The sequence below is a fragment of the Tachypleus tridentatus genome, chromosome 9 (assembly GCF_004210375.1).
Source record: "Tachypleus tridentatus isolate NWPU-2018 chromosome 9, ASM421037v1, whole genome shotgun sequence".
Lineage (NCBI taxonomy): Eukaryota > Metazoa > Arthropoda > Merostomata > Xiphosura > Limulidae > Tachypleus > Tachypleus tridentatus.
Genome location: NC_134833.1, coordinates 90,599,032 through 90,626,075, shown reverse-complemented (window position 1 = coordinate 90,626,075; position 27,044 = coordinate 90,599,032). Strand labels below are relative to the sequence as shown.

The following is a 27,044-nucleotide window of genomic DNA, read 5'->3' as shown; positions in this document are numbered from 1 at the left end:
ACATAAATACGATTTTTATATCATACCTACAGGTAGTGTATATATTTGTGTAGACGTTCACACAGTAGCAAACCCTTGTATGCATGTTTACGCACCGTAACATTCAATACAGAGATCAGTCAACGAGGGTGGGTATTCTAAGAAAGCAAGACACCAGTAACAACTTTTCACTTGTATGTGGTCGTGAATTAGTATTCCAACCCAGATAACTTATCAACAATAAAGCGATGAAACGATACGTATTTTAGTTTGAGAAACATTAAATTAATTTCTGTATCTTGGCGAAAAGGGACTTGTGTTTATTTTAAAACAAAAATGTGGCTCATGAAATATTGTCATGTGATTTTTAAGCTTATGTGTTTTTTGTATACTTAATTTTAGTTTATTATTGCAGAGGAACTACATTAAACCAAAAAAATCGTTAAAGGTTTTGGCATATTGGTTAAATAGCGTCTTGGGCTTCGGATCAAAAATCCAAGGTTCGAAACACTATATGCCGTTGAACACGCTTCACATTTTCAGTTGTGGGACGTTATAACTGTGACGGTGTGTTTTGATGTTCAAATAAAGAGTAGTCGTGTAGGTGTATAGATTGGCAGTTGCCTATCTGTTTAACAGTTCTATTCTGGAGTGACTATGACTGAAACATAGTCACATAGTTAAAAACATCTAACTTTGCCGTTTAGCTCACGTGTTGCATAATATGTTGTTCAAGTTGAATGAAAATATCAAATAACATATACAGGGAAGATAAGCATATAGTAGATCTCAATGTCTTCTTAAACGATACTTTTTGTAATTTAGATAACGTAAATGAGGTATTTTTGAATTGTTACAAGAGAAAAAAAACTTGTACTAAGCATTTGCATGTGAAATATTACCATGTACATGCTTTTAATTCTAAAAAATACAAAGCAAGGTTTCATAAGGTATATTTTTTGGTTTTACCCAACTTCTTATGGGATCTGTTGGATAGGCTCCACTGTTCTGGCTTAAGTCTAAATTCCATGTTGCATGAGATCTAGTTTGTAGAAATGATGTTCAGTAATAATTCTAATCCCGATGTGTTTTGAACAACAGATTCGCAATAGCCATATTCGTATAAATACATGTGTTTCGTCCTGTTTGTTTTGCAGAATTCTTGTCGACATTTGCCCGATTATAGTTATTACTCATGTCCGCCATTAGGCATATATTGTCATGTTGTTTTCATTCCTTTGTGTGTGTCTGGACAATATAATTAATCATCTGATAATAATCAAATTTGGTAAAAAGTCCAGGTGTCCATCAAAGGCTAGTCGATTAACTTTTTTTGAAAGTAGTTCAAAGGTCAAGGTTAAGCTGAAGATCAGCTGCATAATGGGAAGAACTTTCATTTTATTGTGATTAAACTTAGTATAAAGGTCAAGTGTTCCTCAGAGATGGGCCCGGCATGGCCAGGCGGGTTAAGGCGTGCGACTCGTGATCTGAGGGTCGCGGGTTTGCATCCCCGTCGCGCCAAACATGCTCGCCCTTTCAGCCGTGGGGGCGTTATAATGTTACAGCCAATCCCACTATTTGTTGGTAAAAGAGTAGCCCAACAGTTGGCGGTGGGTGGTGATGACTACCTGCCTTCCCTCTAGTCTTACATTGCAAAATTAGGGACGGCTAGCCCTCGAGTAGGTTTGCGTGAAATTCAAAAAACAAACAAACAATCCTCAGAGATCAGTTAATTAATTCGTAGTTAGTATAGCTCGTAGGTCAAGATCACACTGGTGGTCAAGCACTTTTGTTATAACTGGGAGTTTTAAAAACGGTCGAAACTCTAGAACAAACTGACTTAGATAGAAAGATCTAATCTAGACCTACATTTGGAGGGGTAAGGAATCGTTAGATGTATTTTCTTAGGTTAACTACTGGAAAACTCGAAAACATTGCCGAGCTGGGATATCAGCCTTTTTGAGCGCCTTTCTAGTTATTATATGCACTGGATCGTTTGTTAACAAATGTTGTGTGGCGCCATCGTTTGCAACAAGGTCATGGTCTAAAAAACACTGTTGTTAATACGTTATCGTTTCACCATTTTAACAAAAAGTATTAAGTTAGAAGTAACAGTGCACAGGCATGAAGAAAATGCGTGATTTCATTTGATCCTGCCTTAAAAGTTGTAACTTGATAGGTTCAGCAAAATATGATTCAGCTGTGCACCGTTCGTAATTATCGTTTAGTTATCCACATGAACGTGTGGTGTTACAATAACCAAAATAGTGTTTGTGAATCTGTATCGTGCACCTCCACGCTCGTAGTTAAGTTGCTAAGGCATTTGATTCGGCGTTTTTTCTTTATGTTTCTGTACCCTAATTTTTGATAGCAAATTGTAACATACGTTACCTTTCTGCATCGTGTTTGATTGTATATGCTCACTAATAACTTATGATACACAGTAGCACGTGGGAACTTCTTGTTTTAAGTGAACTGTAGAAGGGTTACGCCTGTAATCATCAAATAATTAAATATATTTAAATTATTTAATAGTTTTGCATATATAGTGAGAGTTGTTGTGGTTCAATCTAACCACGCCAGCTTACAATCACAACCATTTCTTGAGAAAAAATTACCGAAGGTAATTAAAGAGTTACACACACGCACACACACACACACGCACACACACATACATACAGAGAGAGAGAGAGAGAGATAAAATATTATAAAAATATGTCTATTTATTAATCTTAAAAAATTATAATATTTAATGATAGAAACAGTTTAAATATTCCGAAAAATGGCAACTCCTGGCTTCTTAAATAAGATAATTAAGACATGCAAGACTTATTTGATCTGATTACATGTCTAGGGTTCTCCGGTTTTTTACGTACAGGTAATCCCGAGGGCAATGTTTACAATATTAAAAATGGTTAGAGCTTTTACGGTATTGAATGTTTATTCTTTGTTAACTTGAGCGGCATCGTTTCCACAGATCACACCATGGGTAGAGAGGAAATACGTTGAACACAAACTTTTAATGATGCTTGTGACTGATGAAATGATTTTTATCCGTATTTCATAGGATGGGTTATCGACCTTGAAGTGGGTTAGAGAGATCAGCATACAGCAATAAAACTGCAAATGCCAGCTATATGTCTTGATGAAATAGATCACTATGAACATCCAGACCTGTGGATACTACAGGAATCTGTGTATCGAAAGAACTCCACAATATTCTGTGTTGTTGTTTGTTTGTTTTTTCTGTCAAACTCAAACTGTTATCACGTCATCTTGTTATACAGTGAAGTTCTTGATGAAAGATGGGAAAAAAAACAAAACAACCTTACTGATGTCTATATTCTAATTGATCCATACCAGCTTGGAGTTAAATTTCATTATCAATAAACTTTGGAGCTCTTATATTCTTAACATCGTGTGACCCGCTGTCTAATGTCGCTGCCACGTATGGAATCATTTTGAACTAGATCTCTGGTTACATTTCAGACTAATGATTTCTTACTCAATTGTAAATAGACAGTTTTATCATTCCTATACTTATTAATATGTATATATTAACGTTGTCTGTCTATCCAAACTTAGTATGGCTTGATGCTTAAAGCAATTGACTGTAATCTGCTGGTCGCGAGTTCGAATTCCGTCACCAAATATACTCGTCCCTTTCAATGATTAGGGCGTTATAACGTGAGAGTCAATTCTATTTGTCGTTGGTAAATAGTCGTCCAAGAATTGGCGGTAGGTGATATTGACTAGCTGCCTTTCTTCTAGTCTATCACTTCTAAATTAGTAATGGCTAGATTACATATCATTCGAGTAACTTTGGGCAAAATGTAATAAACAAAAGAAACAAAGTCTATTTGTGAACAAACAGAGCTTAAGTTTGATATGAATACTATTATACATGACATCCTTATCTGGTGTGGTACTAAGTTATCCATATAACGATACTTCTCTACTGTTGCTACACTCATGCAGGTATCAAGTCCAAAATACGTGTTGTATTTTTACAGTTTATAGCATTATTTATTACTTTTTAAATACACTGATTGAAGTTACTTACACAGAAGATGGATATGTTTCGTGATTAGACCATCTTCTATATATTATTTCGCGACGCAAAATCTTACATAAAGAGTGAAGTAAATATTCAGATACATATTTTAGAGATCAAAGCTCAAATGGTGAGACTGTCAGTTATATAACAAAAACAAAACACTAACGATGGTTAAAAAGAGAGAGGGGAGGGGATGCAAGTGCTGTAGAAGATCTCCTCACATCAAATAGTTTTGTTCAAGTAATATAGAGGGCTGGCGCCTGGATCCTTGAAGGGGCATTCGTCCACCCATCTGTTTCAATAACCTAAAGATATACTCTTGAGCAGAAGTGATATTTTCAAGAACGGGTTACTGGGTTACTTCTAGAACGACACCACGTTATCCACGTGTTTCGGGATGTCCGAGGGGCTTGTGATTATGTGTGTGTGTGTTTACATATACACGTAACTAAAGCAACATCTTGAACAGCAAATTGATCCTTGCCACAGGGCACGTGCTGTTGCCATTGACGTCATAAAAGGTCGTAGAGTGGTCTCATCTGTGATGTTGTGGCCATTAGAATTTTACCATATCTGTACATCCTTGATAAAGCGATTCACTGCAGTCTATGGGATACTTGCTGTAAATATTCAAACACGTGCGAAATGTTTTATTTCTATGGAAGACGAGGGAGAAAATAGTCTTGATGAGGCTTAGCTGCAGCTAACATAACATTGAATCCTGGATCGCAGTAGTGTCTCTTTCTCCTTCCCATTTCAAGATTAACATCGAAGACAATTCGCCTGTAGGTTGGGATTTTATTAGTATAATAAAGTATTTAACATGCAAATTAGGAATACAGTATGAGATAGTAAACATAGTAAAAAGGAATAATATGAAGAAATTCTCTAAAATTTTCATATGATAATTGGACGTCTGCTCTGAATATAAAGATGTCTAACATAATAATAGTTGTTGGAAAGGGTTCAGAGAAGGGTTACAAGAATGGTGCCTGTGATGGAGGTGTTGTGATACGGGGAGAGGTTGAAATCTCTCGAACTGTTTTCTCTTGAAGAAAGAAATTAGGTAGGATCTTATTGAGGTATTTAAGATTGTAAAGGGAATTAACAATATCGATACATCATCTTTTTATACACTTAACAGTGAGGATAATATGACTAGAGGACACAAATATAAATTTTTGCAGGGTACAAGTCATCTTCAGTTAAAATAGTTCTTTATTTTTGTAAGAGGGTGTTTGGCCTTTGGAGTGGGTTACCCTTGGATGTTGTTGACGCAGTAAATATAAGTGAGTTTAAGAGAAAGTTTAAGTATATGAATGATAAGGGCTGGCTCTAAGATTTGAAAAAATAATTTAGTATTTAGAAGATAGAAAAGCAGAAATGAACCAGTAGGTCCCATGCTCGAAAACGTTATGTTATGCAAATATATCAATTTCATCACATATTTTGCGAGTTTCTGCTGGTAAAGTATAATATTTTGATCAAACATCGATTATTAACTTCAGAATTATTACTTTTCTCGCAAGTATTCTGGTCAATTTGAGTGACAGAATTTGTAATGGTACCGTAGTTTTCAGAACAATTTGATTCTACAACAAATGTCCATGCGAAAAAATACTCCTATTAAAAAACAACAAAAGCAGTGATTTGAGAGACATTTCACATGATATATTTATCATTCATAAAAATGTTCATTGTTTTATATTGACTTTTATCTTAGAACTTCTTTATGACTAAAAGAATTTTTAAACTGTAATCATATGAAATTGGTTGTAGTTTAGATAACAGTTGCGGTGTAATTTTTTATTATCTTTTCGTTTTTGGGATTTAATATACATTTTCAAGCAAACAGTAATTAGTGAAATTTACATTTTATGCTAACATTTTTACGCCCTCATCAGAAATGAAACATTTTTTTTCGGAGTTACTGACTGAGTGATGTAACATAACATAATCTACGAGCATTGTGACATTAATTCTAAAAACCGGACAGACACTTCACGGACTTTTTTTTTCTCTCGATAATTTCACGTAATGTTTGCAATTTATGTTCACCGGTCTAAAGCCGTAGGTAAAATCTATTCTTGTATTTATAACAGAGACACAATGCTGGAAGTTAGAGAAACACGAAATCGGTATCTTGAACTAGCCAAGCATTAAAACAAAATGATGTTATTTACCTGCAAGGCTAACATTAGATTCTTAAGAAGAACACGAGAGAAGTATGTGTTATTAGTGTTAATTGGAGGGACTCTCAGAAATTTTTGACAAAGCAGCAAATTAAAAAAAAAAAAAAGAAATTAATGTGAAAGAAATATTTTATAATTGTGGAGATTTAAAAGGAAATGATAAAAAGAAACCTTTTAAGCAAAATATTTCTTTATTGCTTATAAATGTCTCAGATTTCGGATTAATGTCCCCCCACCCGCCTTTGCAATATACTTTTCTAGATGCATAAATATTGTCCTTCCTATTACTGCAGCGCGTCGTTATGTAGGGTTAAAGTTGTAAAATTCACAGTGTTGAAAAACTAGAGATTGGGTGCAGATCTTTTGAGAACAATGTTAGATTATAATATTTCATGGTTGATAGGGGAACCAGACTGTAATTTTTTGATTAAATAAGTTTACTCTTTGATTGTTGCTGTGTTTGTTTTTACAGTATCTGATCTCTGACATGTAGTTGTGAGATGTATACTTGTTACTCTTTGATTAGTGGTCTTTTTTTTCACATTTTCTCCGGTTGAAATGTAACATGTTGAGTACTTATTTAAAAACAGAAGTATTCTTGCAAAAAGCGTACGTATATACTACATTATTTTAATAGTTCTGAAAAGAAAATAAATGTAAGAAAGACCTACATGACCTGGTGGTTATGGTGTTCATCTTGCAAATTTTGGGTCATGAGATCGAAACTTGTCATCATACATCTTCGCCATTCAGTCGTGAGGGCATTATAGTGTGACGGTTAATCAAATTATTCGTTACTAAACAGTAATACTAGAGTTAGCGGTGAATGAACGATGACTAGCTGCCTACTATCTAGTATGTCACAATTAGGAACAGTTACAAAAGATAGCCTATGAGTAGTTTTGCGTGAAATTCAACAAATAAACAAATGTAAAAAAAAAATAAAAAAATAGGGTGGTAGAAATTATATTTATTTAGGTATTTGTATAGGAAACACATCAAACAAATTCCAGTGCGAACTGACTGATTGGAAATTAATTCGAATTGATCGATAACTAAAGTGACAAACAAAATGGTAGAAAAAGGACGTGATGTGACAGCTGTATGTGATGATAGTTCAACTTAATTCAACGTATAAGGGCACACAAAGCATTTAACTGGGAATGAGACAAGATTAATTGAAGATGTTGTATTTGAGCAGTCGTGCTTATGTGACAAAAGTATCCCATAGTATATTAACTGCATTAAAAGCTATCGCACATAAAACTAAATTATGGCTAAAAGGGTCACTGACTTTTTTTTCTTAGTTCCTGTAAATTCGTTAAAAAAGTGTCCTTCTCATGACACTAGAAATAATTCGACAGTGCACTTAATTCGTCTCTGGTAATACATCTCGCGTGCACTCGATGAGTGTTTGGAACTTTACTATATACGCTCTTAATTCAATCCGTGCGTCTGTCTATATTATTATACCAAGTAAAACGAACATTAAAAGTTCATTGACACGTTAGCAAATCGTTATTCACTGAATACTATGGTTCTGCTCTTTGGCTTAAAAGAAAACGTTTGATGTGCATGTTGAGTGATACGATGTAGGTTTAAGAGTTCCTTAAAATAGTTTTATGGGTGTAGAGAGCAAAGCCCATGTGGTGTGAAACTTCCAACACTTCATTCAGCGAATATTTGTTTACGTATCCATATAGCACATACGTGATACATGGTCATCACATATAAGTCAACGTGAAATACATTTCTTATCTTTCTATTGTATCCGTTATAATGAAACAGCCAGAACGGAAACAATGTGTACATACGTTTGTATCATACTGTTTAACAAATATCACAAAACGAATGTTTGCTCTGTACAAAATAGGCATTATATGTTAACATTGTATTTATCTAAGTGGGAGTGCGCAGATGTAAGATGTTTTCTTGTTCTGAGTTGTACGGGTCCGCCCGTCCAGACCCCCCTCTCTCTCTCCATCAGTTCTGTTCTTCGTCTTGTACTGAAAGTGATTACTTTCACAGAAAGTGCCTGAAGCACGTACTGGGATGATGAATAAATCTTCGTCTTGGGTACCACAGGGAGCCCTTTTGACTATGAAATTGACATTTCCGGAAAATATGGGTGTCAATGACATGTGGTGTATGTTTTTATATGTATATATATGTATGATTTTTATTTTTAGGGTTTCGGTGATCAGTACAGCCTAAGTGTACCATGTTTGCCGTTTAAAATTTTATGCGTTAGGAATTGTTAACCAGAATGGATTTTTCATTAAGGAATTATTAAGATTTAAACAAATCTTTGTTTGACCTTTATAAGTTTTTAACTGTTAGTATTAAAATTCTGACAAACAATATATAACACTAAGCAACCGTTTAATGTTTAAAAGGACAATCGCGTAATTCTAAAAATCTAGGAGTGAAAGTAAAGTAATATGTTATATTTTGTCAATTATATTATCTATCATGTCCAATACCTACCAGACCTATCGCTTAATACCAGGGTTCGTTATGTCAGCTGGGATACGACAGCCATGGTACTGATAAAGGCGCAATTTATGTTGACTTTCATGAACAAAGTCTGTTATGGTGGAACTGGATTAACACGAGGGTTTATCAATGTTGCCCTTTACGATTTATCTCATTCCTCAATTAACAGATATTTTGTTTAATCAGATGACACAACCCTAAAGTACTGCCGCGAATTAAGAGCAAGAAAATTGCATCGTATTAGTCATGTGAAGTTGTTGACCTTTAAAAGAAAACACGGGACGTCCCGCGAATCTCAGGAAGATAGTATTTGTTCATATATTTCAATGCAACATTAATGCAAACATGTTCTGTGTATCGCAGCGGGGATCTTTCACTTAATGAGTGAGGTACAATCTTAGATATTTAACGTATGTTTTTTTAATTCTACGAAATGTTGGAGACAAAGTTTGTACATTTAATATTAAACGTACATTAGAGACGTGTAGTATTCGTTAATGACTGAAAGTAAATAAATAAACAAACAGGATGTGCTGTTGTAAGTTAGAACTTTCTGGAAACATTTTAATTTGAGTTTCATCAAATAAAAAATAAATATTCGAATGGTTCTGTAATAAGTAAATTAGTTTTAAGTTGTGATTAAATTACGGATGTGATGGTATCTTAAGAGAGAGAGATTGCTTATGGCTACGTGATCTCAAGCATTCTCATTGCGAATGTTCTAATATGCTTTATATTAAGCTTGGTTTAGGTTTTTGAATTTCGCGCAAAGCTACTCGAGGGTTATCTGCACTAGCCGTCCCTAATTTAGTAGTATAAGACTAGTGGGAAGGCAGCTAATCATCACCACCCACCGCCAACTGTTGGACTACTCTTTTACCAACGAATAGTGGGATTGATTGTAACATTATAATACCCCCACGGCTGAAAGGGCGAGCATGTTTGGTGTGACAGAGATTCAAACCCGCGACTTTCGGATTACGAGTCGAGTGCCGTAACCACCTGGCCATGCCGGGCCTATATATTAAGTTAAACAAACCTTGAAACATACGTGAACATTCGTATTAACAGCAAATTCTAATGTAATATCTTTCAAATTGCCGACTTCTTTTGTCACATTCATTACTGAAGATGTTCATATTGCATCACGCAAGTACTATTATGGTTTTGTCTGGTACAAAACTTCGTGTAAGTGATGAATCAGTCATTTTTTTTAATGTAACATATAACAGTAACTAGTGAAATTAATTCTGACATTGACACAGTTTTTCATTATTATTTTATTTCCTATGTGTGTGACTGATTGGCTGGTTATCATAGGTTCTGTAATGAACCACACGTAACATTGACATTGTTTTTCATTATAATTTTACTTTCTTTGCGTGACCAGTAAGTTATTAGCAGTTTAGCGTATAAATAGTTTCAAAAAATGTGTTTTAATAAAAAGCTGATCTGATTCCGTCTGTAAATCGGACGTTTGTGTAGTTAAAAAATGGTAATTAAGAGTAACTGGTTTCTTAAACGTTTTATGAAATCCTATAAGAGTTAAGCCTTCACGGAAACATTCAAAAAAGAAAAATAGGTGGTCGGTTGAACCGGATGTATTTAAATCTCTTGTAATAAATACCTAAACCTTCAACCCATCACATAAAATATTTTGGTTTTACGTTTCTTTCTGCGTATATTGATAAATTTTCCTGGTAAAACGATGGTCCTAGAGCCACTGTCATAAAGATAAACCATATGACTCATTAGTTTTCTAATAAAGTTTATCTACCATTGTACATATTTTTGTTTTTTAAAAAAATTCTCTTATTGTCAGGGGCGTAGCCAAAGGGGGGTGGGGATTAATCCCCCCATGGACCCAAACTTTTTAGACAAGTTCAGTTGCCACCTGTGAAGTTTCATAAAGATCCGTGATTGCATGGCAGATAATTTCACACACAACAAATGGTCAAATGCAAATTTCTGATTGAACACTCTTTTAATACAGCAAATTTTATCAGAACGAGAGAAATACAATCGAATATCTATGAAAGACTCAAACGCCTGTTCGTTCTTGCCAGGACATCTACAACACAGTTTGGTTCAACTTTAATATCACGGTGAATGTATAATGAGGTTAGGCTATTCAATCGATCTTCAGTGGTAGTATTTCCCAAATACGTTTTGAGTCTTCTGAGAGTTGAAAACGAACGCTCCACTGAGCTCGTTGACACAGGCAGCGTGGCAAATATTTTCAACAGTCTAGAAATGACTGGGAACATTTCTGCATTGCACATTGCATATGCATCTATGACATTTTTTGGTCTGTTGTTCGCAAGTGATTTGTACCAAACCCTAAGTTCACTTACTGCAGCTAGTGAAGTGCTGTCAATGTCAGCCTTGTATATATATATTGACCAACTTTTTAATTTGGTCACATTGTTCTGTTGTAGGTTCCAACCGTTCTGTGATAGATCCTGATGGTAGTAGACACATGAACTTTGTAAGGAGAATTTTGTGACTGGACAGACGGTCACATATTTGTGAAAGAAAGTGATCAACAAATGGTACAAATACGAAAGTACTCCTTAGGGCTAGTGGTTTGTGGGTTAGCACGGTACATCTGTCTTTTAGTCTGCCTTGGCATTATGATGTCAATTTGAAGCTCATTACACAGAGTTTGAGCTTCACAAGAAATGTTGTTAAATTCATCTAAAGTATTATTTCTGAGTGAACGGATTAAATCTTCCACTATTTCTGCGTGATGCATCGCAGCACCTAAATCAATGTTCTGTTGCTGCAGTAAGTTGCACAGAGGTAAACTAAAGGAAAACAATTTAGCAATGGTGAGTAGAGTGATGATGAATTCTGGCTGTGTTATAGAACACAACAATTGATTGGCTTGCGTGACAGAATCTCTGTCTTGCCAACCTGATATGGTCTCAAGGGCATCTGCAACTGCATGGATTAATTCTAGAAAGACAATGACTGGGTCATGCCTCTCAACCCACCGGGTGGGGCAGAGACCCTTCAAACGTTTTTTTTTTTTCGATTCATGTGCTTTATTCTCCACCGAAAGAGCCAAAACGTGCTTTCGTTTGGGTGTATTGAGAAAGTTTTCAATGCTAGAAATTACTCCCATGCAATTTCGCACAGGAACCTTTTTACAAGCATCAGAAATTGCCAAGTTTAGGGAATGGACACTGCAGCCATGTCAACACCATATTTTGTCAGATTGGTTATGATAACATCAGCCAAGTTTCTGCCTGTCACATCATAAACAGGTATAAATTACAAAAAAATCTTATCTCATTGCAAAAGAGTTGTTATTGGCATGCAAATATCTAACACACAGCGAAAACTGTTCAATGCCTGAAATATTTGTTGTTTCATCAGCTAATATTGAGAAACACTTTGCAGCATTAATCCTGTTGACCAAAGCATCAAGAACATGAGTATTACAGGCATTGATGATTTCATTTTGAATTTGAGTACTCAGATACGTAGCATTCCTCTTTGTACCCTTAAGGCTTGCTGAAAGCTTGACATCACTCTTTGCCCTGTAGCGCAAAATTGCCCGAAAATTCCCATCATTATTGATGGGCTCCTCATCAGTTTCACCAACAAACATTGGACCAGAATCATATTTTCCCCTCAAAGCTAAACCATTTTTTCCACACAGCAATACAGTATCAATAATAGGCATTAAATATTGCCGGTTCTGTTCAATTTCTTGCTTGTAAGTTGCATCAAGCTGCAAGTGCATAGATGAACTTGTGTTTATTACCTGTAGAAAATTGTGAGCTTTTTCTTTGCTGTCTTGGTGGTACTGTTTCAATTCATGTGCCTTGAAGTCTTTAACAGCCTTCTTCCAGTTTGTGTATGGAAATTTCACTAGTTGTCCCAATTTCTGGCTTCCAACACCAGCACCATCAGGAGCAAAAAGACAGCAGTACTTGCAGAAAGCACCCTTTGCATGTTGACTGTAGAGTAGCCATCTCCACTGTGAAAGCCAACGATGCTGAAAACGCAGCTTTCTTGGACCACACTGGGGGAAAACATAATCACTCCCTAGCTTCCAGGCATTCTCAAGGAGGCCTTGATTGGTTTCAGCGTTTATCTAAAAAGAGACAGAAAGACATAGTTCTAATTAAGTTATTTTGCACATAGGAAAGCTTGTTATGAGAATACAATGACCTCGAAGAGAATGGCTTAGAGCTGTACTTCACAGAACAGGCCTAACATCCTGTGGCTGCAGGCCTACAATCACTAGCAGCAAAGAATATTCAGTCTAAAACTCATCATAGTGTTTGCATGATTTTTAGTACAAAATTAATATAATGAGGAGTCAACTAACCTGTTTACCAATGCTGACATCATCAGAAATGTAATTTCCAATGTCCCAGACTGGACCTGAGGTGGTAGTGGCAGCACTGGTAGAAGGCCACGGTGATGACTCTGACAATTCAATTGACAATTCTGATTCAACCTGATTGGCTGCAGCAGATTGATCAGGTTCAGCCTCATGAATGGGTTTAAAGAGCCCATGCAGTGTCTTTTGCTTTTTCAGGCTTGACATAGTGAATGATTGTTTATCGCAACATCTGTTTATTAACGTCACATTCACAGTACCATTGGCGCAATCTATAGTGAATGATTCACTATAGATGGCGCCAATGGTACTAGGTTATTGCCATAGTGCTGCCAGCCTGCCACGGTGCCACCCACCGCTTATTTGTGAAGTTTTTGAAATTCAGGGAATCTGAACGTACACTGTCCATGATATTTGAATACAGATTATAGACACTATACATATATTTTGCACTCTCCTGAGTGACTCTATATTTTATATATTGATGACAGGACTGTAGGCCTACTTTGTTGGGCCTGATAACTTTAAGTTATATATTATATATATATATAGGCCTATATATTTATTTATGATTAAAAAAAATAAGACAAACACCTCAGTGTGCTATTCTGAAATATGCCAAAAAGGTGGTCTCAGAATGCATAATTCATGCTTTTCTTTCATGTTTTATTAAAAGATTTCCCGGGGGGCATGCCCCTGGCCCCCCTAGCGTGGCTTCGCGTCTGGGCGCTTGCATCAAGCACTCAAACTAAACCCCCTAAAATGACCATTTCTGGCTACACCCCTGCTTATTGTTCTCTGTCGAACGAAGTTAAAAGCGACACAAACAATGGATCTCTTCAGCGTATAGAAAGTGGATGACGAATTTTCTTCAGCTGAGAGGGGTCGACACACACACACACACACACACACACATGGGGTAAACGTTATTTATTAAAATATGTAAAACTGGTAACTCGGTGTCCTTTGTTGAACACAAGTAACTAATACACGGAGTGGACTGTAGTCCATTAGTGAAACTGTATTAAACCGAGTTAACAGTTGTACGAATTGGCACATTAACGTCTTCTGTTGAACAAAGGCAATTGATATGTAGAGTGAACTATATTATTATTAGTATTATTGTATTAAATTACAGTTGTAAAAACTGATAAATCAACATCATCTCTTGAATGGGGGTAACTGATATGTAGAGTGGACTATGTTATTAGTATTATTGTATAAAATTACAGCTATAGAAACTGACAAATCAAAGTCTTCTGTTGAACAGAGGTAACTGGTATGTGGAGTGGACTAAGTCAGTTAGTTTTACAGTTTAAAAACAACAACAACAACAACAACAACCCAGTTGACCGTTGGGGTTAATTGGCATGCTCTGGGAAAACGCTGTTTATTATTAATTGGCGTTAACAAATCTGCTGGCTGAAAGTAGGTGAAACATTAGCATCTATGAAAAACATTTAATAATCTGGTTTCTGTCAAGTTAGGACTCGTGTAAACTTTACACCCCATACCCCACCCGTTCATGTACACTGCGTTTAAGAAATTAGCATATGTTTTGCATGTGTGCTACTTAATATTTCCCACGTAAACATTGTTAGGGTGTGTTTTAATAAATATCGCATGTGCTTCTGTTGTTCATTGTGTACAGTAAAAACATACATGTTCCAAGTGGTGAGAAAATTTTGACGAGAAAAGAAAGTGTAACCAAGGGAACTTTTTAAACATTATATTTTCTTTATAGCAGTTTATTTTGTTAATGTTAGCTTGTGTTTGCATAGTGTCTTTTTCGATGGTTCTTTATTCATTCTGTAGAAAATAATTTTCTTTCTAAGTATTGAATTTTTTTTTTTATCTATAACAAGTTTCAAAGAGTTTGACCACTCTGTATGTTATTGTTATTATTTTTCTGTAAACTCATTTCTTTTTGTTTTAAACTTCATACTTTGTGCCCTAAGTGCCTGGTGGTGAGTGTGTCTCGGTGTCTGCGCTCCTATGGCTGCAAAAAAAAATTATTTTTTGGAGCCATGGGTGTAAAATAAGAGTAGGGTCAAATCCCACTATTCGGTTAAATAAGAGAAGTCCAAGAGTTGGACTTTTTTATTTAACCAACATCATTTCCACCTTATTTATTAGATGAATGGTTTGGTTTGTTTCTTTTGAATTTCGCACAAAGCTACTGTGCTAGCCGTTCCTAATTTAGCAGTGTAAGACTAGAGGGAAGGCAGCTAGTCATCACCACCCACCGCCAACTCTTGGGCTACTCTTTTACCAACGAATAGTGAAATTGACCGTCATATTATAACGCCCAACGGCTGAGAGAGCGAGCATGTTTGGTGTGACCGGGATTCGAACCCACCACCCTCAGATTACGAGTTGAGTGCCTTAACCACCTGGCCTTGCTGGGCCTGGTTGAATAGACTTTCTTATTTTTGTCCTTCTGCCGTCTTCAGACTTTTGACTAATTCCTAACTTGTGTTAACGTTTTCTACTCTCCTGAACAACGTACGTCACTGGCAAATCTTGTTACAAGAGTATTTTTGTTGAGAACTAAACCTTTTCTTTCATTTTCTTTTGCATCATGTTCTTCCATAAACATTCACCTTTATCTTTCTTCTTTGACTTCCTTATCTTTGATGTATACTTCACCTGCATTAATTTTTCCTTCTCACATCAATTTCGGTGTTTATTTGACATTGTTGGTTTTCTTCTATTTCTCTGATGCCCTCCAACCTTCATTACCGTTTGTATAAATATATATATATATATGTATGTGTGAGTATATATATTATTTCTGGAGTATTACTTTCGTCTTCATCCTAAACATCAATGATGTTTCCAGCGTGGTCGTTTGTTTGTTTTTTTTCTTCCTTTTTTGGCTTTTGATTCTAACGTTATTTTACATCTTGCCCCCCCCTCACCTTTTAACATAATAATTATTCTCAGTTTTTATGTTTTAGAACGCGGCTGTTTCCCACTGTTTTCTTCCATTTTTCAATCATTTCTTTATGTGCTTAATTTTTTTTCCTGGTATATTTTTCTCTGTAAATGAAAGGGGCTATGTTTTGCCTAGTGAAAAACAAAACATTACAACTGGGTAAGTATGGAAAGCGAACGCCTTTCCTGAAGACGCAACTCGTAATTTTAGGATCGCGGGTTAGTATTCCAGTCACAGAACATTCTCGCACTTTCAGCAGTGGGAGCATTATAATGTAACGATCAATCCCACTATTCGTTGATAAAAGAGTAGCCCAAGAATTGACGGCGGGTGGTATTAACTAGCTGCCTTCCGTCAGTCTCTCACTGCCGAATTAGGGACGGCTGGTGTAGGTAGCAAAACAAACCAAATTCCACAAGTACGTTTTCAAGTAATCTATTCCATTGAGTGAAAAGCGGGAAAACGAACTTCTTTTTTTTTTTCTGTACGTGAAACTAATCAACTCCATGAGTGTGAAATGGAACAATTCGATGTATGTTAAAATTAAGCGCGAATCATTAGATTTAATGCCTTAAAAGCTTATGTATGTAGTTATATACATCAACGCTGTACCGTTGTCACTATAAAGTTGTGCAACTTTGTTTAGAAGACTTAAAATAAGGGATTTTCAGTAGTGGGACAAACTACAAACAACGATAAAATCATGGATCCGATTCCCCTCGGTAGACTCAGCAGACAGCCCGCTGTGGCTTTGCTATATGAAAACACACACAAATTGCAAATTTTAGCGTAACTTACAAGAATGTTTAAACGCGCCAGTCAACACCAGTATCCGTTTAATGTTGACTGAAGCTTTAAAATAATTCATTTTTATCCCATAAAGACAGTTTTATTGAGATGTTTAAACAAAAGAGGCGAAACTGTGCACGCTTTTCTGTTTAAAATACAAATTAGATTTGAAACTTAATCTTATTATACCGGCTCGTTCTAGTATTTCATTAAGTTATTAAGTAATGTTGCAGTAGCGGGACAAACTGTTACACGCGGTTTTAAGACCTCGACTGGTTAACACGATGAGACAAAATATGCTGTTGGTTGTTAAGACTCATAACTGAATGGTACTAGAGGGCCGTAAAGCCAGGAATGAAATTAGGGATCAAGTGTTTCCGTGGGGTTCCAGCAACGCAGGTGAAAAGCGTAGGCACGTGACAAAAGATTCCATGGGGTTGGGGCTGCTAAGATTTAGCACGTGCCAATTGGTCCGTTATTCTTCCCAAATGACCATATGGCAACTTCTTCAAGAAGAGAGAAAAGACTTGGATTGCTAGGGACAGCTGGCCATTATAATTCTGAACTGAAGACGCGCGTCCCTTTTCCTGGCGTTAGTGAACAAGTTGTTGTGACAATCAACTAACTGGCTGTAAGTTTAACAAAGAAAAAGTTTTAGGAAAATGTGAGACAAGGAAACTTGCAGTCGGTTAGCGAAGACAGCAATTCACATAACAGTAAAGGTAAGTACAGTAATAATTGAGGAAGGGTTTATATATATATTAAGGAACACTTGGCTTTCTGTATCTGATTTAACCCTTAAACTACTGACTTCTTTTCATACCGTTCACTAATGGTGGAACAGAACCCACATATTTTATCATTTTCCGCCTTTGCGTGTTACAACATTGAGTGTAAGGAAATAATAAAACAAGTTAGGTTGAATCATTTACCAGTAATTAGTAGTATTAATTGCAATATTTATTTTACGTTTGTTTCTGTGACTGTTATGGTTTTGCAAAAATAAATTTTAAAAATATCTTTAAAATCACGAGTATATCCCGCAACTTATCAGTAATTTTAGGATTAAATCGGTAACCCTGAGTCCTATTGTTTTCCTATTTAGTTTAATGATTAAATGGAGGTATACGTCCAATCGGGGCTCGAATTGTTGGAGAACTAATGCTACCTTAAGATTTCATTCCTCATTAAAACTTTCTCTCTCAGCTCCAGAATTAAATGTGTGTGTAAACGTTTAAACCAGTTTTTGTACGATTTTTAACCGTCGGCCATTCATCAAAAAGCCGTTGTTTTAAGTACAATGTACCCTGAGTATGTGTTGTTATAGAGAGCGGTCGTCGTATTTAAGTATTGCATGTGGAACCGTCTGACTTAAAGCTTAAAGGATAAACTCTAGAAGAGATATTTTTGGTGTGTGAAGGTCGTTTGAAATGTTTATTTATACTTATTACCAAACGTACAACTAGATAATACGGTAAAATCATGTCGTTAACCGTTTTAGTAACGTATATTTTTGCAATCTGTGTTGGACGAAATAACAATAAAAAAATAAATTTCTACAACAAGAATGATGTTAACTTTCTGAACAATAGAAGTATGATAAAATAACTGAACAAAAATCGATATTATCATTTTTAAAATTTGTTATTCCAAAAATTAATCGACTAGCAGGTTACTGAATTTTGTTAGTGGTACTGTTAAACCTGTTCTTTCTTCTCTTTGGCTAATCATAAAGTATGACGTATAAGGAATAAATAACTTTAAATATCTATTTTTGAAAAGAATTTATAAGCCTATACTGATGTTTTATATCGGTGGTCCCTATGTTGTCAGGAGCTATGGACCATACCTGCTTAATTATGAGCTATACGCTCTTTGCTCCTCAGCTAGTGACCTTCACGTGCGTCCTGCCCTTGGGGTAACTACTGATTGGAGTGAGTCACTCACTAATAGAGAATACCGCCTCGAAAAAGCCCGCCACTTCGGTACTATAGACAATACAAGTGAAGTTACACAAACAGTAGTTTCTACGTATAATGTTTTCACCTGTTGTACCAACCCAAAAATAAGTTTTAGGTCAGTCACCTTAGCAGATGAGGAAAATTTCCAACTAAAAATGAAGACCTACAATATATTTACCAACATTTTCTTAAGCTTACAGACCATTTGTCTAAATCTTAGCATCTTTCGGGAAAATTACAACAAACACAGTTACTGAATTAACTTTAAAATAAAATTGATTTAATTCAAACGTGAATTAACAGTTAGTGACAAACTTTATTTCACAAGTAATGGTTGATTTAAATATTTATAACACTGAACTCAACCAAAGTTGTATATCTTAATAAAAATAGCTAATTCGTACAAAAAAAATGGTTATTTAAATAAGTTTATCAAGTGTTTGGGAAAGATGTGTGTGCATAATATGTATATGTGTTTACAATACTTTCAAAACTAGGTCTGCATGTTCCGTTTGCTATTAGCAACAAAGCACTTTCATATATTTAAGTACAATATTAATTAGTGTTAACAAGACAAAACATGTTCTCCGGTTTCAAAGTTCATGAATGGGTCGGTACTTGCTTCTTGTCCACACACACACACACAAGGCTTGTTTGTTTTCAGAGTAAATGAGCGTTTGGGATTGTTTTGTCTAGACATCGAGGAATGTGCATATGTAGGAATCGTAGTAATTGTATGGAGAACACAGTGTTATGTCTAGCGCCTTTACAAAAATTGAGAAGTCGAAACTTCCAAAGATGATATCAAATTGTTAGCACAAAACAAAAGTTGATAAGATAGCACTCCTAACTCCAAATGTTCAACAAGTACTTGAAAAACTGTGGGAAAGTTGTGACTATTCCATTTTCCACGCTAAGAAAATCAAAGATCTTTTTTTTTAAATATTCGGTTTCATTTTTGTTATTATCTTTCCGAATGACATCACGAAACATTAATCATTATGTTACAGTACTTTTTTTTTTAATCGTTAAGCGCTTACAGAACAAACTATCAGTAGAAAATAATGACTACGATTCTCTAAAGCAGAGTTTCCAAACTTTAATTTGAGGGCATCTGAACCCCCTCACCCCACTCCCCAAGAAGTTAAATACCCTGACTGAGAAACTTCACGTAATGAGTCGATTGAAATTTTAATTAATGGCATAAATACTTACGTCATTGCATAGTCATATTTATTGCAATATTAGTTCAGTGTCACAGAGAGTTTTAAAATGAATATTTCTACTTTTTATAGAAAGCTTGTATATCGACGTTGCGTTCGTACAGTTTCACCTACACAAGTGTTTTAGAGCAATTGATATTAATTTTCTTTAAAGTTAACTGTATACTCTTCCAGTAATCAATGTAGAAATTGTATTCGGAGGTATTAAAATATAATTTTATCAGAGGCGTCGTCGGTGTGGCACCCAACTTTTACATATTTCACTTGTATAGCAAGTGTAAATTATATTACTAAAGCAGTTCCTTATACTTTCAGTTTCTCATTGTAAATTCTGCCTGTTTAGCCAAGCACACTACTTTGCAACTAATTCGTACAATTTTCATCACGAAACGTTTTGGCGATAGGGTTATTTCAAACATAAAATGTTTATTAATAGAAACTGTTAGTTTAGTACAACGAGGGTTTCGGTAAACGTAACCTTGAACGGAAAAGTAATCCATCTTATGGCAATCACAATTTAACTATGAAACGCTTTAAACATTATTTGAAAAATATCTTGCGTCTGAAGTGAGCCTGTGTGTGAAACGTTGTTCAGAAAACAAAACAAACAACCTATATTTAGGAATGTTAAAAAGAATTAAACACATACGTATTGTTGTAGCGTTAAACTTTTATTGAGCGGTTTTTTTTTTAAATCAGTACCGATAATTGATCAGTTTATTTCTTCCTTTACGTTTCTACAGTCTGTTATACCTTGGTAGGTCTAACTTTACAAATGACGTTTTAACAAAAATACCTCTCTAATGGTAGTATAACTAATGAATAAATAAACTTGTTTATTTACACGACCAGTCAATCGAGTAACTGAGTGTATGCAATAATTAATAATGATACAAATACTTCACTGAATGACTGGCACTCTACTAACTGGCTCACTACTGACCGTTTAATTGTATTTACATTACGTTTTAACACGTTTATTTCTGTCAGTATTTATACGGTATCTGGATTTCATACATTTTGCGCCGTTGGCCTGTACAGAGAAATCCTGATATGATTTAGAAACAATAGAAAATGGTAGATATTAGTGTTTACGTGGATGGAAAAACAAACTAAGCTGTTTTTTATTTCTTTATCAATGAATAAAACATTTTGTATTGTCTTTTAACTACGAATCTTAATTTGTATTAATATTCAAGAGCTAGCTGCTTTATTTTGTTAGCTACTGGGGTCGAGCATGGAATAGTGTCTAGACTTTGAACCCAAAGATTCTTGTTTCGTATTCCCTTTGCTACATACGTTCTCTCCTCACTCTCGGAGCCATGGATGTTTTATGAAAATGATATCTAAGTTCTATTATTTTCTCGGGCAAAAGTTGGCAATCAGTGCTGTTGACTATTTGTCTCCCCTCTAATTTGTCAATTCAAAATTAACAACTAATATGTGCAAATAGCTTTTGGGTAGCTTTGTTCGAAAATTTTGAAAATACATAAGCATGTTAAGCAGAAGCTTATGTTAGCCTCATTTCAATAGTTTATTTATTAAATTTTGAAATTATATGTAATTATTTAGGGTAAGAGTTATATAGGAAATCATTATTTCATCAAGTTGTTCAACGGTAATGAATCTGAAATCGCCTGGTGCCTAGGGTGCTAATTTACAAGTTACGTGTTTGCGAGATCGAAACTTGGCGTTGAACAGTCTCGCCCTTTCAACCGTATGGTTGTTACAATGAGATGGTTAATTCCGCTATTCGTTAGTTAAAGGTATCCCAAGAGTTGGTGACGGGTGCTGTTGGGAGGTTCTCTTCCGTGTAATTGACATTTCAAAATGAAGAACGGAGACAGATAGCCTTGGTTATCTTTACCATTAAAATAAACAATAATTGACACTAAACGAAGAATTCTTTCTTGTTTATGATTTTGGTGTATTTTTTAGGAGAGTGATTATATCTGAACAGTCTTGTTTTTATTATTGTTTTTCCGTTAAGATCCCCGTATAACGTCTGTTTATCATTGCTAATAGGTACTAAGTTTAAGTCTAGTTAAAAATGTGTTTAACTATATCATTAAAGCTTACCGTATTACAACGTTTGTAGCAGTCGCCTTCCGCCCACTTTCGATATTCTTCGATATCCCTTAATGGGTCCGGCATGGTCAGATAGATGGTTAGTGCACTCGACTTGCAATCTGAGAGTCGCACGTTCGAATCCATGTCATACCAAACAGGTTCGCCCTTTCAGCCGTGGGACGTTATAACATGAAGGCCAATACCACCATTCGTTGGTAAAAAGTAGCCCAAGTGTTGGCGGTTCGTGGCCATGACTAGCTACCTTCTCTCTAGTTTTACACTGCTAAATTAGGGACTGCTAGCGCAGATAACCCTCGTATAGTTTTGCATGAAATTAAAATAACAACAAAAAATATCTCTTCACGTTCTACATGTTGTTGAGAATACCGATATATGTTAGTTGTTGTCGTAAAGTGAATACATCTGTTAATTATTTTTCAAATACTTACAGTAGCAATTTTTAACATAGTTTAGAAAAAATATATATACATGTATTAATGATTCAAGAACTGGGATGTCTCATTAATTTCAGTATAGTCCCATAAGGAGATTAAGATATTTTTTATCAAGTCCTTATCTTGCATCAGATATTCTCAACTTGCTTCAAAGGTACTGTCGTGTTAACTATTATTGCTTGCTAAACTTTGTTATTCCAAATCAACTGTCCTTGCATGACAATCACCTGTAGATATCTCTGTTGTATACGTTATTTATGTATATCAAAAATAAATGGTCAAAATAGAAATAAACCAGTGTTACCATTACTTTAGTCTGTGTTTCACTGACTTGTACGACTTTCCATTATGATAAATTTGCAGTCCACTAACAGTATTTAGTGTTAAACTACATCAGTATTTTTACTTCAGGTGTAACGAAATCGTTCATAACTGGATTTTATTATTTTTTCAGTAGTGCTTCTCAGCTATTTTTAACATTTTAAAACCTTTTTACGTAAGAAAGTGCGCCGTCGTACATTGGCTTTTAAAGTGTGTTATTAGGGTTTCAAATTAAATGTAACAGTCTGTTTTTATCTTTTAGAAGAGACATTCGCCACATGTACAGATTGTCTGTCTTGCCAAAACATTTGTGGAGCCATCCTTGAAATTGATACGTTGGACCGGTTACCGGCCATAGTCTCAAGGCTGAGATTGTTGCATGCGCGTGCATCTTGTCTATCTCTTTTTATGTTATATTATAAAATAATATTATTAGCAGTTTAACGTGGATTTACAAAAGTGTTTTAGTAACATGTCCTTGATCAAATATCCTGATTGACCAAACTGATAAAGTTGTATATTACTGTATGTTTTTGTTGTAATAATGAATAGCCCCTCGATGAAAGAGCTGTAAGTTTGCGGACTTACAACGCTAGAATCTGGTGTTCTATTCATCGCTCTGAACATATCAGAGTGGCCCGACATGACCAAGTGGTTAAGGCACTCGACTCGTAATCCGAGAATCGCGGGTTCGAATCCCCGTAACACCAAACATGATCGCCCTTTCAGCCGTGGAGGCGTAATAATGTGATGGTCAATCCCACTATTCGTTGGTAAAAGAGTAGCCCAACAGTTGGCGGTAGCTAATGGCGACTAGCTGCCTTCTCTCTAGTCTTACACTGCTAAATTAGGGACGGCTAGTGCAGATAGCCCTCGAGTAGCTTTGCGCGAAATTCAAAACAAACAAAGATAATGTTTGTTGTTTGTCACTACAGTTGAATAAACAAACACCGCTCATAACTCCAGATAAAAGAACGATATATTTCATTCAGCGTTTTATGATATCGAATGTTGATGCATGTACAGGCACTCTTCTTTTATGCCAAGTTTTCGGTGGTTTTAGTTTCACCCAATAAAGAATTAAGTATATATTAAATCAACGCTGCATTAATAAATTGGAATAGTAGAGATATGATACAAAAATTCAAAAGAACTATGCACTTTACGTTGAGTTTTGAAACGTTTATTTACTGGAATGTTTAATCATTGAATTTTTCTTTTTATTTTATAACGAAAAGTCTAATTCTGCAGCGATTGTCGCTAAATATTTTATTTCAGTGTTGAAATACATACTCCATCTTTTTTAATTGCTTGGGACGAAACTCCTTTCTACTCTTAAGTTATTGTTTAAATGCAGTTTATCATTCAAGAAATTATAGTTGAATCACTGGATATTATTTGAGTAAATGTACAGAAAAATGTTAAACTATTTCTGACCTAGAGTGTCTGTCAAGCGGATCGTATCAGTATCATTTCATTGCAAGAATTGGGCCTCTCTGCTTTCATAAGTGAAAGACATTATAGAATGTTATCAATATTTTCTTCGCTATGTGAATTAACCTTGACTTGCATAGTTTGACACTAGTGAGATTAAATTACGACATGGAAAACATGTATTGGTGAAACCATCTTTCATTGACATATTAGATTTTCGGTTAGGACTGTGGTTTCAGAAAATATGCCTGATTTATTTGTCTGAATTAGATCGACGTAACATGTTTTACGTCAGCCTAATAATCTTATCTAAACCATTACTGGCCAGAAACACGGCGTATATTTGTGTTGAGGAAGAAACGGCCTTGCGAAAAGAAATAACTCGGCTGTATCATCAGCTTGATAAACATTTTCGTGATATTATCTACGTTAAGAACCACAGATAAAATATATCGTCTTCAGGATTCTTTCTTCATTTGCCGGTGTCTGGGACCATAATTCAGGTCGTAAGTCACTGGATGAATGTACTTCCCGTGCAGTGTGTCCAATAGTTATTTTGTAGTTGAAGCATGTGTCGATTTGCTGCGTTTCTCGACAGACAGGCTGTTTTGACTTTCCTTAGAAAAATGTTCAGTTTTGTTTCGTTTTGTCTCAGAATTTGTCGTCACAGCTGGTAATCATCAGGTCGTTTTCGTTTGGGAATGCGTTACCGGTTTGCCAGTAACGAAAATAACTACGTTGTATTTGCTCTGTTTGATCATGTAGATTTGTAAAACTGTAGTATTCAGACTTGATACTGTACAAAAACATAACAAATAAATTATATTGAAACGAGGCTATAAGATTATCTGAAGATGGAACTTGTCAAGTATACACACGCACCATACACATACACTGATGTATACACACGCACCATATACATACACTGATGTATACACACGCACCATATACACACACTGATGTATACACACGCACCATACACACACACTGATGTGCATACGCACGCACCATACACACACACTGATGTATACACACGCACCATATACATACACTGATGTATACACACGCACCATATACACACACTGCACGCACCATACACACACACTGATGTATACACACGCACCATACACACACACTGATGTGCATACGCACGCACCATACACACACACTGATGTGCATACGCACGCACCATACACACACACTGATGTGCATACGCACGCACCATACACACACACTGATGTGCATACGCACGCACCATATACACACACACTGATGTGCATACGCACGCACCATATACACACACACTGATGTACATACGCACGCACCATATACACACACACACTGATGTACATACGCACGCACCATATACACACACACACTGATGTACATACACGCACCATACACGTGTATGCATTTTACACACGAATACGCAACGTCCATATGCATTAGTAGTAAATCTGCTAGTCATCAGTGGTCCTGCTGGAGTGCTTATCTATCTCAACTCGTCGTACGAAACTCAGCTTCAAGAGATACATTCATAAAACAACACCTGAAACCTTTTTTTCTTTTCCAAGAAAGAGTATAATAATACGTATACTTTTCAATGGAAACGCTGTGAATGTAGTATTAATACTTATCTAGTTTTTACTACAGAAAATGTATTTTTGAGCGAATTTAGAGTAATGTTAAATCATACTGGCTTGCGTTAATGAAACAGCTCGTATACGCTATACATACTCAAAACGCTTGTATTTTCGGTTCTGAGGTACTGGCCGATAAGAACGTTTAAGATGCTTACATTTACTTTGATGGCCTCCTTACCTGATTTATGGTTTCTTTTGCAGGCACGACCGTTGAGATCAGCTCGGCTTTGATGGATATGTATGACTCGCTCATAGGAAAAGACGAGACCAGAAGCCCCGAGAATGAAGAAGAGCAAAAGAGGGTCTGGACAGATAAAGAAGCTCTTGATAGCCTTGGGGCTGATGGAAGTGCCAATAATAGCTCTTATGAAGTGTCGCCTGGTGACTCCAACAAAAGCTTTCGCAATGAGCAACTTTCCGGAGGACTGCCAGCAAATAGTAGCAGGGCGAGAAATTTTTTTTCCAGACGGAGTTTCTCTGTTACAGACGCATACCACACTACAGGAAAGAAGAGACCTCTCAGCACGAGTTCCGTGTCATCTTCGTCCTCGTCCTCATCGTCTTCCCTTCCTCGCAATGGCATGGACGTCAAAAAGTCTTACCTGGCCAGCATAGAAAGTTTGGATGACGACGACGATGACGTGAGTGAATTTAGGAACGAACGTTCGAATGTTCATTCTAATTTAAATCAATTACCCCATTCCGGAGACAGGAGAAGCGTTGGTAGCATTTCCGAATGTGGGGGAAGTGAAGCAAATTCAACAGTAACCTCACCCTCAAGGCATACTTCGTATGATCCGAACTTGGGTCCAATTGACCGGGTCATTTTAGAAATTGTGGAAACGGAGCGAACCTACGTTAGAGATCTCAACGAAATTATTAAGGTTAGTGGTGTTTTGGTTTATACGAGAGACATCGATAATGTCTGATCTGGTAAATACTACTAATGTCACTTCCTGGTGTAATCTACATTTCAACGTATTTAACCATTTTATTTAAAACGAGTCGGAAATTTTTTCCGTGCTTATATTCGGAATCTGTATTCTACAAACTTCAACTTTCACTTTCGTGAGTTTTTTACATAATCCCAACTCAGGAAACGACTGCTCCATTGGGATTGGATAACCTT

General features: G+C 35.9%; 1 protein-coding gene across 1 annotated transcript in view; it reads left to right on the top strand.

Annotated features, from left to right (window-relative positions):
- LOC143227427 (uncharacterized) overlaps nt 1-27,044 on the top strand; it is a 72,953-nt gene that overhangs the window by 9,159 nt on the left and 36,750 nt on the right. Inside the window, exon 2 of the mRNA XM_076458877.1 lies at nt 26,117-26,799. Coding sequence (XP_076314992.1) covers nt 26,117-26,799 — 683 coding nt within the window. The remainder of the gene's footprint in view (nt 1-26,116; nt 26,800-27,044) is intronic.